The sequence below is a fragment of the Psammomys obesus genome, unplaced genomic scaffold (genome assembly GCF_907164565.1).
Source record: "Psammomys obesus unplaced genomic scaffold, mPsaObe1.curated_primary_1811, whole genome shotgun sequence".
Classification (NCBI taxonomy): Eukaryota; Metazoa; Chordata; class Mammalia; order Rodentia; family Muridae; genus Psammomys; species Psammomys obesus.
Window position 1 is genome coordinate 23915 of NW_026585644.1, and position 15130 is coordinate 39044.

At 44.5% G+C, this 15130-nt stretch overlaps 1 protein-coding gene and 1 non-coding gene across 3 annotated transcripts; one reads left to right on the top strand and one right to left on the bottom strand.

The window, feature by feature from the left end:
* Positions 1-47: 47 nt before the first annotated feature.
* On the bottom strand, positions 48-10935 carry Ilf2 (interleukin enhancer binding factor 2). Of its 2 annotated transcripts, none has more exons than XM_055623372.1 (14): positions 10812-10935; positions 10077-10136; positions 9816-9858; positions 7043-7147; positions 6678-6755; positions 6252-6354; positions 5640-5705; positions 3463-3579; positions 2375-2453; positions 1910-1997; positions 1134-1195; positions 946-1060; positions 698-788; positions 48-541 (listed from the first exon to the last, which is right to left on the bottom strand). In XM_055623372.1, the coding sequence occupies exons 1-14, from the start codon at positions 10814-10816 to the stop codon at positions 381-383; spliced, it is 1173 nt and encodes a 390-aa protein (XP_055479347.1). In that variant the 5' UTR covers positions 10817-10935; the 3' UTR covers positions 48-380. The 2 variants fall into 2 exon arrangements, with proteins under 2 accessions (XP_055479347.1, XP_055479354.1); XM_055623379.1 differs by lacking the exon at positions 10812-10935 and adding an exon at positions 10426-10568.
* A 193-nt stretch (positions 10936-11128) lies between these two features.
* On the top strand, positions 11129-11200 carry Trnam-cau (transfer RNA methionine (anticodon CAU)). Its single transcript has one exon. It is a non-coding gene; the product is annotated as a tRNA-Met (tRNA).
* Positions 11201-15130: the final 3930 nt, after the last annotated feature.

Below are 15130 nucleotides of genomic sequence, written 5' to 3' on the forward strand. Positions count from 1 at the left end.
AGGCAAAAATGGTTGCTACATATTGAAGAAAAATAAACCAAAAGCCCTACTAGGAAGTACTTTAATCATTTTTTCTTAGAAAAAAAATCCTGACACTTAATAGTTTACAACATTTCAACAAAAAGTACTGGTTGGGAGTGGTTAGGTTTAAATATTGGGAATGTGGCATTCTACTTCATCACAGATGAACGGATGGTATATGCAGTCACAAATGGGAGACCTCTATCTGCTTGGCCACTATCAAAACAGTGGAATGACGTTTCTTTACGATTTGTTTTCCTTCCTGCTATCACCTATGCCACAGAAATGCCACCATATAAAGCCCCGTGGCGGCTGGCTTAGGCTCTTCTTCCCTCGGGCAGAAAAGAGTAAAGGGAAGGTCACTCCTGAGTCTCCATGCTCTCTTCTTCTTCCCCTTGAGGTGGCTCTTCCGTATTCTCCTCCTCCTCCTCTCCCTCCTTCTTCTCAGGTGGCTTCTCATAAGCCTTTTCTGAAGGTGTCACAATCACTCCATCCCAGGTAGATATTTCAGAAGCAAGATCTGGAAGTGACAGGGATTTAAAAAAAAAAAAAAAAACCCAGTTCATACAAATAGCCCAGAAAACAAGCTAGGCTATTCCCATACATATTAGGACACCTTAAGCAAGACAGCTTCTCTACAGATCAGAACCCCTAGACCACACCAGAGATAACTCACAGCTGGCATCCCCCTCCTGGCCAAGGATCTTCCTAAAGCCTCCATGGGAGAGAATTCGAACCAGAGTCTGAGCTGTGTAGCAGACCATATCCTCAAAAACAAGGAGGGGAAAATGAGCCAAAATAAGCACACTATACATGACTAAGACCCATGTGAATAAGGTGAAGACATTTTTTTTTTTTTAATCTCAAGGATCCCCTGGTCCTTTGCCTTCTGGCCAAAACCCCATTTCATAGTTGTGTTAATACCTGCTGTTCTAGGGTCATGACTGTGTGTACCCTGAAGTTACCACTCTCACAGGGGTCAGTGATGCCCACTGACCCTGGCAGAAACAGTCCTGCAGCCAAAATCTGCAAGCAGCGCCTGAAACATAAACACACTTAGAAACAAATCACACAAAACAGCTTACAACCAAACCCAGAGGAGCGAGTTATACCTGTATGCCACATTCAGGGCCAAAGGCTGTCTGGTGGGATTATTCATCACAGCATAGTGCCCCTGGAAGAGAGTGAATCTGGTAGGTATGCTACCAACTGGCAATTCTATGTTCAAACAAACTACACCTTCAAGCTGTGACGAAAACTAGTCCTAACAATAATGAGCTGATCGCAGTAACTATTTCCACTGAATACTAAAACCTCAATGAAGCAGTGAACTTTCAATCTTCCCAGACTGTTCGCCTACTAAACTTTTGTTTTGTTGTTAAGACAGGGTCTCCCTTAATCACCTGGATCTCATACCACTCCTGCCTCAGCCTCCTTAAGACTGACCAAAATTTCTCTTAAACCTCATTGATATCGGTGGTTTAAGAGTAATCAAGCTAGCTGTGCACAGTGGCACACACCTTAAATTCTGGCAGAGGCAGGCAGATCTCTGAATTTGAAGCCAACCAGGTCTACCGAGTGAGTTCCAGAACAGCCAGGGCTACACAAAGAAACTCGGTCTCAAAAAAAAAAAAAAAAAAAGATTCAAGCTGGAGGCAAAGGCAATGGATCTGGGTTCAAGGCCAGTCTGATCTACAAATCGAGTTCTACTGATAACCAGAGGAAACCCTGACTCAAAAAATGAATGAATGAATGAACAATAGATGAAGAGTGACTCAAACACACCCTTGTTCCTTTCTGCAGTGCTGGCAATTGAATCAGGAACCTCTCACATACCGGACAAGCACTTTACACAGAGCTACACCCTCAGCCATCCCTTTTCACTTACAAGTAGGTCAAGGATCCAGGGTGTGAGAGGCTCAAAGCCAGGAAAACGAATCCGTAAGTCCTTCAGCAATCGGATGAGAACTTTAACTCTGAATGTAAGAGAGCCAGTGGTTAGAGTAGTTGATCTGAGGAGTCAGATGGATGCTCTTTCATGAACTACCCATACAGTGCCCACCAGCTGCTCAGCAGAGAAAAGCATTTGTCCCATAAGTCTGACAAACCTGAGCTCAGTCCCCAACACTCACATGAGAGAACTCCTTAAACTTGTCCTCAGGCTACATGACTCTGAAGTGCACACACCCATGCAGGCACACACAAAATATCAATTTATGCTCCTTCAATCTTGTTTATACTCACGTAAAACTCAAAGCCCAAACATCACATCTGAAATAGTTCTGTCTGAGGAAGTAGGGGCTGGGAAGTATGTGTTACTATTACTCTTATACAAATGACCAATGAGACTCACGTGGACTGAGAAGCATTTTCTTCAAACCAGCGGGCATGTCGGATGGCTGCTAAGGCACTCTGCAACACCTTAATGTCCACTGAAGACAAGTACAACAGGCTAAGTGTCAACTCAGCAACCCCAATACCCAGCTGGAAATGTGCAAAGCTACAGCAGCCAGCTGTCCTATGTTGCAGTGTCATGACACTTGTCCAAACACCACCATTTCTCTCTAGGCAACTGTGAAAACAGGCAATATGCACATCTTTTTCCAATAGTCAATTTCCCTTCACAAACATTTATACTGGCTTTTACTTTTTACCTTTTTTAAGATTTTTTTTCTTCTGCAATCCTTTTCTTTTTTTATAATTAACTAACTAGTCTTAAAGTATTTATTTTGGGTTTTTCAAAACAGGATTGGTTTCTCTGTGTAGCCCTGACTGTCCTGGAACTTGCTTTGTAGAACAAGCTGTCCTTGAACTTACAGAGATCCGCCTGCCTCTGCCTCCCAAATGCAGGGATTAAGGCTCACACCACAATGCCCCCGGCTAATAATTTATTGTTTGTTAAAGATTTATTTATTTTATGTTAATGAATGCTCTGCATGTACACCTGCATGCCAGAAGAGGGCATCAGATCCCAGTATCAATGGCTATGAGCCACCATGTGTTACCTGGCAATTGATTTCAGAACCTCTGGAAGGGTGCTCTTAACCGCTGAACCACCTTTCCAGCCCTAATAATTTATTTTTATTTCATGTGCATTGGTGTTTTGCCTATATATATGTCTGGGTGAGGGTTTCAGATGCTAGAACTACAAAGAGTAGTGAGCTGCCATGTGGGTGCTAGGAATTGAACCCAGGTTCTCTAGAAGAATACTCAGTGCTCTTAACCTCTGAACCATCTCTCCAGCCCTTTCTGCAATCCTTTTTAATGCTTTGAAAACTCACCAGGAAGCTGGTAAAACTACTTACAAACTATGAGGAAAGGAAAACTCCTTCACAGTGACTAAACACTAAGATTTCCAGAAAGCTTCAAAGCTTTGGGTATCCAGCTGTCTGTCTCACCCCACCCCAATACTTCTAACAACGGGGAGAGGGAGAGACTTACAATGGAGTTCTGGATCCAGTTTTCGGAGATTAGGTGGCACTGTTGTAATGAGAATTTTCACTGTAGCATCAGAAGAGCTAATTTCAAAGCCAGTTTCATTAGTCAGCATGGTCAAAACTAAAAGAACAAAATAATAAAAAAAATGTAAAACATACTTGTTCTGTTTTGCTTTTTTTAAGAAAATTACGTTTAGGGGGCTGGAGAGATGACTCAGAGGTTAAGAACACTGCTTGCTCTCCCAGAGGTCCTGAGTTCAATTCCCAGCAACCACATGGCGGCTCATAACCGTCTATAATGAGATCTGGTGTCATCTTCTGGCATTCAGGTATACATGCAGGCAAAACATTGTATACACAATAAATAAATATTAAAAAAAGAAAATTACGTTTATTTAGAGTGTGAGAGTAGGAACTCTCAGCACACCTACAGGAATCAGTTCTCTCCTCCCACCGTGCAGGTCCCAGGGAATGAACTCAGGTCATCTAGGCTTGGTGGTGCCTTCACCCACTGAGCCATCAAGCTTTTGAGACAAGACCTCATGTAGCTCAGGCTGCTTCCCAACACATCAAGTAGCCAAGGATGACTTTGAACTCCTTATCCTCCTTCCTCCACCAACTAGTCTTGAGTCTGAATGTACCACCAAACCTGGTATATGTAATTCTAAACATTGATCTTAGAACTTCACACACGCTAGACACACACTCTACCAGCTGAGCTCTATCTCCCCAGTCTTCTTTTTATTTGTCATAAGGTCTTACCATGTGTATAGTTCAGGCTGGCCAATCCCCTTGCCCCAGCTTCCCAAATGTGGGGTTATAGGTGTGCCACACCTGGTTTATCAGGTAGGTTTTTGGATAGTGGGTTAGTTTTTTGTTTGTTTGTTTAAGATAGATAGATAAATAGATAGATAGATAGATAGATAGATAGATAGATAGATAGATAGATAGATAGATAGATTTATTTATTTATATAGTGTTCTATCTACATTTGTGCCTGCAGGCACCAGATCTTTCTTATTTATTTATTTATTTATTTATTTATTTATTTATTTATTTAGTGTTCTATCTACATTTGTGCCTGCAGGCACCAGATCTTGTTACAGATGGTTGTGTTGTGAGCCACCATATGGTTGCCGGGAATTGAACTCAGGACCTTTGGAAGAACAGCCAGTGTTCCTAACCTGTGAGCCATCTCTCCAGCCCTAGTGAGTTAGTTTTTAAGACAAGATGTGTATGTATCGAAGACTGGTCTCAAACTCCACATCCTCCTGCTTATGCCGTCCAAGTTCTGGGATTACAAGCATGAACCAAAAAACGCCAATAAGAGCTTGGATACCAGTAACTGGAAGGTGGCAACAGGAGACCATCAGGTGTGTCAGACCAACCTGACTTCATGATACCCTATCTCAAAAGGTAGGGGAGAAGGACAAGACAAAACATGAGACCAGAAGCAACAAGAGACCTGGAGATGAAACTCAGCGGCAGACAGATTTCCCAGCATGTATGACAGGCACTGAGTTCATCTCAATATCACACACATACAAAAAAGTAATACAAGTTCAAGCTGAGGGTAATTTCTCAATTACAGTTTTAAAATGGAAATCAAGAGCTCAGTGGTGCATCCTACCACATGGGAGGCTGAAGCAGGAGGGATATAATTTGAGGCCAGCCTGGGCTACAGAGAAAGTCTGCCTTATAACCCACCTTTCATAATATAAGAAAATAAGTGTGACTACCTGAGGCTCCTGCTGACCTCTGACCTACGATGACCTGATTGGGTTTTTTTGTTGTTGTTTTGTTTGTTTGCTTTTGTTTTTTTTTAAAAGATTTATTTGCGTTATACACCAGACAGTTATAAGCTACCCTGTGGATGCTGGGAATCGAAACAGCGTCCTCTGCAAGAGGAGCCAGTGCTCTTAAACTGCTGAGCCAACTCTCTAGCCCTTTAAAGATTTATTTATTTATTATTTATACAGTATTCTGCCTGCATGTACACCTCCACACCAGAAGAGATGGTGGCACCAGATTTCATTATAGATGGCTAATGAATTGCTGGAAATTGAACTCAGAACTTTTGGGAGAACTGCCAGTACTCTTAACCTCTAAGCCATCTTTCCAGGCCCCAACCTGATTGTTTGTTTATGGCTACTACATACATATTCAGCAACAAACTCAGACCTTCTGAGGGGTCCTGTGCTCTCAGGCTTTCCACGACTTTGTTCCCCAGGGCAGCAACAGCTTCCACTAGATTAGAAAAAAAAAGGGTATGTTATAGTATGTATTTTATGTCAACAACCTGACATTTATATTTCTACCCCACAGACTACAGTATATTCAACTAGAATGAATACTCTTGTCAAGGGGAATGAAAGCCTGGACAGAGAACTTGGAAGGCCCAGGAAACAAGAATCCCCAAGTATATACACCTGGGATTAAAGATGTATGCCGCCGCCACCCAGCTTACACAAAAAAACAAAACAAAACACCAAAGAGCCTGGTATGATGGCAGATAACTTTAATCCCAGCACTCATAACACTAATACATAACATATAACACTAGTAGAAATAAGTCTATAAAAACCTTTCAAATGAAGAAGGGTGAGCTGAGACTCTTGCTAACCTCTGACCTACACTGATCTGTTTATAAGGCCAGCTGCTGTGGTCACTACGTACATATTCAACCACAACTTCAAACTGTCTGAGGGATCCTGGGTTCAGGCGACCCATGACAAGCTAACATCCCAAGGCCCTGTGTCGAACCCCAATGAGAAAGATAAGAGAGACACTCACAGGTCGGCAGAATCTTTAGTATTACCACCAAGTCGGCCACATTGTGTCCTGTAGTCATTGTCCCCTTTTTATATGATCCTACCTGTCGGACTTCTTCAATTTGCTGTTGAAAAGAGATTTCAGGGAAGTTTAGAAAAACAAAGGTGCTGAGTCCTCGCAGAACTATTTCAGTTGCTACCCAGATGTGGAAGCAGCTTCAATGAATGAAATAACATTCCCCAAACAACCACACATAAAAGGCTGGGCATGGCTAGCTGACCATACAAAGCTTGTCCTCAAGATCAGGAATTCCAGAATTCCACTGTACTTTTCACTTTAGGATTTGACTTGGACAACAGACAACTGAAACATTAACAGGAAAGAGCCAAGGAAATTTCCATACCATCAAGGATGCCCTTTCTTAGAATTAAGTCATCGAAAACTCACCACTTCAAATGTCCCTGGAGCCACAATCAAGTTGTCAATCACATTGTTTATTTTTGTCACCAAAGAAAGGATAGAAGCCTGAAAACATCACAAAGTAAAAATATCATATGGCCAAAAATAACACACAACATATATATTTAATCTATTTATATCATCATAAGACTCTCCACCCACAAGAAGAACATGAATAATTAAACACCCAAGGAGTTTGGGCTCTGATAATAGCTTTGATGGGCAACAAACCTAGGGCCTCAAGTATCCACCACTGGCCTACAATCCAAGGCAAGACAACAATTCTTAACCAGATGGGAGTATTAGCTTTTTAATTCTTTAGGCTCTTAACACAGCCTCAGGAAAGCACATACCTGCTCAGCAGAATTGGGGGCAAGGTCCTGGTTCCTCTTCAGCAAGGCTTCACTGAAGGAGGTTTCATCAGGTGCTGGCTTGACCCGGGGAAAAGCCATTTCACACTAAATCAGCAATTAAAATATGTTATTTACCAAAAATAATACACAGAAGAAGAACTAGAGAGACAGCTCAGCAGCTAAGAGCACCACTGGCTCCTTTTCCAGAGGTCCTGAGTTCAATTCCCAGTAACCACATGGTGGCTCACAACCATCTACACTGGTATCTGATGCCCTCTTCTGGCCTGCAGGGTGTATGTGTAGAGAGAGAGCACACATTTACATCAATTACATAAATAAATAAATTTAATTACATAAAAAATAATAATAATCATCTCTGTGAGTTCAAGGGCAGCCTGATCTACAGAGCAAGTTCCAAGACAGCAAGGACTAAGCAGACACCCTATCTTGAAAAAACAAAGCAAAACAAATAAACAAAAACAAATAAAGAAAAAATATACACACAGGAATTTGTTTTTTCCTGATACTACAACAACAACAAAAAAAATGCTGTACACTTACAGTCCTAGCACTTTGAAGACAGGCAGGGGAATCAGCAATTCAAAACCATCCTGGGCTTCATGAGACCTGGTCTCAAAAAGTATATAAACAGGACCCCGTGAGATGGCTTAGTAACAAAGGCCCTGAGTCATCAATTCCTGAGACCCACACAGGAAACCAAATCCTGTAAGCTGTCCTCTGGTCACCACACATTCACTGTGATGTACATGTAGCAATAAATGTAAAATAAATAAACACGTTTTAAAAAATAAAAATAGAAAGCTGGGTACAGTGGTGCATGCTTGTAATCCCAGCACTCAGGAAGGCAGAGACAGATGGATCTCTGTAAGTTCAAGGCCAGCCTGGTATACAAAGCGAGTCTAGGACAGCCAAGGCTACACAGAGAAACCCTGTCTCGAAAATCCATAAATGAATAAATGAATGAAAGAATAAATAGAGATGGCGGGACTGGAGAGATGACTCAGCAGTTAAGAACACTGGCTGCTTTTCCAGAAGACCCAAGTTCAATTTTCACCCCCCACATGGTGGCTCACAACTGTCTGTAATTCCAGTTCCAGTGGATCTAACACCCTCACATAGACATATATGGAGGCAAAATACCAACACACATAAAATAAAAATATATCATTTTAAAATGGTGATGATGATAAAAGGGCTGGAAAGAAGGCTTAGCACTGGATGTTCTTAAAGGGCCCAGGTTCAATTCCTAGCACCTCCCTGGGGCTCAGAACCACCAGTTAACTGCAATCCCGAGGACTCTGACCCCTCTGCAGCTTCCACTGGCACTAGGCATGTGTACAGTGCAAATATACACAGAGAGACACTCAAACATAAATCTTTAGAAAAGCATCTCCCCCACCAGAAAGTTGTACATCTGATTCTACTTTCTCCATCTATTCCCATCTTAAAGCCATTACACCTTGCAACACTTGTTTTTAACTCCTTCAGATGTTCAATTCCAAATACAAATAAGAACAACCTAATTCAAGTTCTCATTACTCTGTTGTTCCGTTATTTTTTGAGACAGGGTGTTATATAACATAGCTGGCCTGAGCTTGCTATGTAGCTGAGGATGACTGTAAACTCATCCTCCGCCCCTACATTCCGTGTGTGTGGATTACAGTTGGGCATCACCATACCTGGATATGAAATGCCCAGGGCTCTGTGCATGCTGAGTGAGCACTCTACCAACTGAGCCCCAAAGCACTTTAAAGTAAGAGAAAGGCTGAGTCAGGTGTGGTGGTCCTCCCTGTAATCCCAGCACTGGGCAGGCAGAGCCAGGTGGACCTCCGTGAGTACCACACCAGCCAGGGTTATATAGGCAGACACTGCCTCAAAATAAACAAACAAATAAATCCTAAAATACTTTTAAAAAGATAACTATTTTCCAGAACAAATATTACAATCAATCTACATTATCTTCCCTGCCCTGTTTACACTGTTCTGATCTTGTTGAAACAGTTCACTGTGGTAGCCTAGGATGGCCTCGAACCCTGAACGTGATCTTCCTGCATCAGGCTTCCATTCCTGGGATTACAAAACAACTACAGTCACTCCGCAGACTGGCAGGTGACCTGGCTTGCTTTTTACTATTTATTAACATAGATGTGAGTGCCACAGTGTGTGTGTGTGAGTGTGTGTGTGTGTGTGTGTGTGTGTGTGTGTGTGTGTGTGCGCGCGCACCCCGTGGGCAGACGCCCATGGAAGTCAGAGACATAAGATCCTCAGGAACTAGTCACAAACACATGTATACTGCAATGTGAGTGCTGAGAATCAAACGTGCGTCCTCTGCTAGGGCCATGTTATATGTCTGTATCTATAGATCTGTCGGCGGACAGTGATGTACAGTAAGTACAAGGCTAGTAAACTAGAACTAGGAGTTGGGGTTATATGTCTAGCATGCTCAAGCTCCGGGGTTCAAATCTCTAGCATTCAAACTAAGCAAGTAAAAACTTGAGCCAGAAGGGGCAGTGCCAGCACTCAGCAGGATGAGGCAGGAGGATGGTGAATTTGCAGTCAGCTTGGTCTATACAGTGAGTCTCAGGCCAGACAAGCAAACAGAGGAAGACCCTCTCTCAAACAGACTACACATCTTGCTCTTGCTCCTACTCCAAACAGTATCTGACTTCACTAACAAGGAGATTCTGGGCTTCATTTCTCCATCTGCCAGTGGGCAGGGGCCAGGAAAGTCCTCCAAAGCCAGAATACTCACCAAATAGAAATCAAAAGGGATATGGGGCACAAAAGGCCTGAACCTGAAACAGGAAAACAATCCAAGATTATTCAAGAGAAAGCAAGGGAGAGGTACACAATGCACCAATTTTGTCTTAAGAATTCAAGAGTCGCTGAGTGGTATCATTCTTAGCAAAATGCCAGGTTCACTTGGCAGGACATCAGGGGAACCCAACTACAACAGTCCACTCCAAACTTCATCTCGATGACTGAAAACAAACCATGGCAAGGCCAAACTCACCCTCCTCCAGGGCCTCCTCTGGAACCAAAGCGCCCACCACGACCACGTCCTCTGTCACCCCTAAAAACACAGGCATTTCACTCTCACTTCGCTGAAAAACGTCTTCGTCATCCCGACCACGTAATTTCAACTTGACTCACCTCACCCGATCCCAACTACGGAAGCAGAGTTTCCACGCTCACTTTCCGATGCCCAGTGGTGCCCCGCCCCCCCCCCCCCCCTGGACATCCGAATTCCGGACTTTTTTCTTTGGGTTTTGGGGACGGCGGTCTCGGGCATCTCCCGCCTCACCTCCCAAGTGCCGCGACTGCAGCTGGCACCACAGCCGACTCCTAATTCCGCATCTTACCGAAGCCCACGTCGGGAAAATGCGGGTTCCGGGGCCTGACACACACACCCCGCTCAGCATCCCCCGACCGGGAGGCTCCCCAGTCCTCATAGTCAGAGGGCCGCGCCTTCTCCTTTATTCAAACAGTTGCCGGGCCGTCGGCCGGCCAGGGCGCACCGGAAAGGCCCGTGAGGACTCCTCCCCTTCCTCCTCCCGAGACGCCCGAGCCCACGCGGCGGCCGGCCAGCCCGGGCCGATTCCCCGCCTCCGCCCGCCTCCACCTCCGCACGCGCCGCGCGGCCGCGCTCGCCGCCAGCGCCCACCGAGCCGCCCGGAGCCTCGGACACCGTCTCAGCCCGCCCTCCCGAGGCTTCCGCAGAAACTCTCAGGCACCCCCGTCCCCTCACCTCATGGCTCGCCTAATCCTGAACAATGGAGGCCACTCAGCCGCCCTTTCCCTGGAAGACTCGGGCCGGTGGAAGAACGTCCGGCCTGCGCGTCCCAACAAACCCCCGCGCGATAGGCTCCCACCTCCCGCCTTCCCTCGTGGCTATTGGTCAATGAGTTGACCAATGAGCTATGCCCTGTATCAGGAACCAGCCAATAAAAGGACACAACGGAGACGATGGCAATTCCCCCCGCGGCCGGTAGAGGGCGCGCGGAATTACGGACAGTGAACTAAGTAAGGTCTTCTATGGAAATATAGAGCCGTTAAGCAGTGGGTAGCAGAGTGGCGCAGCGGAAGCGTGCTGGGCCCATAACCCAGAGGTCGATGGATCGAAACCATCCTCTGCTATCGGAGACTATTCCTTTTCTTGCGTACTTGTATGTCTCATTTTTATAGTAGAAGTAAACTTTTCTACAGCAAGAAATAAAATTATTTTCTTCTCCAAAAAAAAAAAAAATAAAAAAGAAAAACTTTCAGACTGGGCCTTGCTTAGTCACTCAGGTTTACCATAGTGCTTGTTAATGTCGCCCGAGCTGTAATCCCTTAGCTATCTCTGGCGTGTCCCCTCACCTGAAAACATAACTTTTACCCTATAAAATAATCAGAAATAATGTAGTTCCATTCGCTACCATTATTCCTTCGGTATTATTACTGCTATCTAGTTCTTTTTATTGAAGATATTTTCATGCAGTGTTCTGATCGTGTATTTCCCCTCTCCCAACCAAGCACCAATCCACCCCCAGCGACCCTAAATTGCGCGATACAAATACTGATGTGTTATTTCCTTCCGTAGGCATTGTATTCCTTCCGAGCAACCTAACGTTACCTAAACTGAAATCAAGAACATCCTCCGGGGTCAGCAGTCCCGCCCCCGAGGCCCGCGTGGGAGGGCGGAGGGCGGGCAGCAGTTTCTGCCTGTTCTCTGAACTCGCTGTGCACGCTGTGCGTGTGGGGACACCCAGGAACACGACTCGAGTCAAGGCAGCAGCACATTTTTTTCACGACGGCAGAGGGCTCTCTGTGAATTCAAGGTCAGCCTGTGTTACCTAACCAGTCCGTGCCAGATAGGTCTACAACGTGAGATCCCAAACAAACAAACAACAGTTTATCTTCTCAGAAAGGTACCCATTCTGGATTTCTACTATCAAGGATGAGGCTCGCCTTTAGATTTTTTTTTTTTTTTTTTTTTAATTCCGGCTGGAGACCTAGCTCAGACATGGCTCAGCAGTACACTCTGCTCTTTGGGGGAACTGGAATTCATCTACTATCTTCTGCCATCTGAGGCCCTCACACAAAAGCACCTACACACACATACACATAACTTAAAATAAATCTTTAAACCGAGTGTGGTGACACTCGCCTTTAATCCCAGCACTAGGGAGGCCAGAGGCAGGCGGATCTTTGAATTTGGGACCAGCCTGGTCTACAGAGTAAGTTCCAGGACAGCCAGGGCTTCACAGAGAAAAACCCTGCCTCTATTATATATATACGAAGTGTATATATATACATATATACACATATATATGTATCTACATATATATACATATATTATACTTCATATATGCATATATATATATATGAAGTTAATGTAGGGGCTGGAGAGACGGCTCAGCAGTCAAGAGCACTTGCTACTCTTTCAGGAGAGGGTGTCAGTTCTCATCACTTAGAATAGTGGCTCACAGCTGTCTGTACTCTGGTTCCAGGGCCTCAGTGCATTATTTACCCAATTCTTAGCTTACATGGAAGGTAACCAGGACTTGGTGCGTCCCTCTATTGGCTTTGCCTCCTCACCTGGAGCACCTTGCAGGAGTGCCTCTCTGTCCACACTGGCCAGTCTGTTGGCCACATGCCAAGTGACTAGACCATCGCAGGAAATGACTTCTTCAATATCTCATTTAGTGAGACAGGGGCCAACAAGTGTGTGGTGGCAGTAGTTATTAAAGACGGAGCACACAGAACCTGGAGATGTGGCGCAGAGATTAAGGGCACTGGCTGCTCTTCCAGAGGTCCTGAGTTCAATTCCTGGGAGTCACGTGGTGGCTCACAATCTCTCTATAATGAGATCTGGTGCCCTCTTCTGGTCTGCAGAATACTGTATAAATAAATCTTTAAAAAACAATTTTTAAATAAAGAAAAATAAGAGAACCCACAATTACTGATGAAGTTTGTACCAGTACAGATAAGGGAGATGCTGCCAAATAGCCACGGACATTGAGATCGATGACTTCATCTTAAATGGAATTTAAGTTAGACAAGCTAACTAGCAGGTGCTAGTCTTATTTTTCCATACCTTTGGCAGGAAACTGGCTTTAGGTTCTCCTTGCTGCTAAACGTTTCTCTGTTGATTACAGCTAGAGTTCCTCACTTAGCAAAGGCCCAGGTCTTCACAGCCATCTTTGAACCCTACAACTCCACAGTCTCTACACGACCCTGCAGCCCTGACTGAAATTTCATGGCAGGCAATGAGGTCATCTGTGATACCTGTCATAGTAATTGTCTTCTTAGCCAAATCATGTCTTCTACTGCTGTTTCTCTTCCATTTGGCAGATTTTCATGTCCATCTTCCTACAGTTTCACACGCCCCTGACTTCTAGACTGAGAAAGCCATCAGGAGCAGGTTTCTTCAGCAAAGATTACCTGTTGCAGGATATTTGATCCCATTGTGAATCTCAAAATTGTGAACTGTAAAACCCTGTTTCTTGTTTAGTGTGGTTTGGCCCTACCACACGCCTTTAATACAAGAAAGTTCTGTTTATTGTAAACAGGTGATTATGGTATGGTTCAGCCATCACTAGGATACACCTTTAATCCAAGAGTTTTCTGTACACCGGATTTAATAAAGTTAACCCTAGGCCAAGAGGCAGAGCAAACCAGCTAACAGATTAAAGAGTAGGAGGGAGTTTGAGTTGAGGGGTATTTAAGACAGTGTGGAGAAGTAGAAGGAAGTTTAGCTCTCTATCTCTTGAGCTTTAGCTCTCTGGGTTTTGGGGCTTTTTGAGCTTTGAGTCAACAACGCTTTGGCCTTGGGTTTTTTTGACCTTTTCCTCCTGGGCTGTCAGCTGAGCTAGAGAGCCTTTTGGGCTTTTTCCATGAGGAATGGAGCAGAGAAGGAAGGTCAGCCGGGTGCTTTCTCTGCCTCTCTGAGCTAGCAGGTTTTCACCCCAGCATCTGGCTCCTGAGTCTTTACTGGTAAAACAGAACTGTTGGGATTCTCATTCTTTTGCAACAACAACCACCAGTGCTTACTTTGAGCTAGCCAACCACATGGTAAAATATAACTTCACCATGGTAAGTAAACACAGGGCTTTGGTGCCTCTTGTGCCATGCTGATGGTGGTTCCTAAAAAATGGCAGTGCTACTCTCGCCACCATTAAGATCATGTCCAGCATATAGTCTGTAGTCTGACACTGTGGCGGCCTCAAGGCTGGCACACACCTCTCCCAGTGTTAACCTGGTGGAGACCTGGACCAGCTACCGGGAGCTGTATGCATGCTGAATAACACCAGTGCCTTTGCTGAGGCCTGGCATCACCGAGACCACAAGTTTGACCTGACAATCACTACACGAAGGCATAGAGTGAGGAGGGACTTTTGAAGCCCATGAGGACATTGCTACCCTACAGAAATAGGGTAGGAGGTTGGTGTGGATGCTGTGGAAGGGGAAGGGAGGGAGGAGGAAAGGAATACTAACCATCCATTGATTTCATTGCAGCAACAGGCCTTATTTCTACAACTTCACCTTCAACCTTCGCTGACAGTTGTTAAAACTTCCTGATTAGATTAGCTTTGCTCATCTTTCTTTTAAAATTTATTTACTTTTATTTTATGTACATTGGTGTTTTGTCTGCATTTGTGAGAGGGTCGGATCCCTGGAACTGGAGTTACAGACAGTTGTGAGCTGCCATGTGGGTGCTGGGAATTGAACCAGAGTCTTCTGGAAGACCAGCCATTGCTCTTAACCACTGAGCCATCTCTCCAGCCCCCTCTTTGCTCATCTTAAAAAATAATCCATCATCATTTTTAGCTGTTTCCACCATACTGGCCAGAGTTCACCAACCTAACAATGTTTCCAGTCCAGCCATTTCCGGCTTTATCAGAGACATATGAGAGCCTCTACCTGGGTATCTGTAAGCACCTCAAATTCTTGCTTTAGTTTCCCGACTAAAGACATCGATGTTCCTTAGATCCCTCTCTTCTCAGAGCCCTACATAACACATTATACTCGTCACACAAAGCTTTACTGATCCCATTTCCTCTGCCCCACTTCCTGCTGTCATTC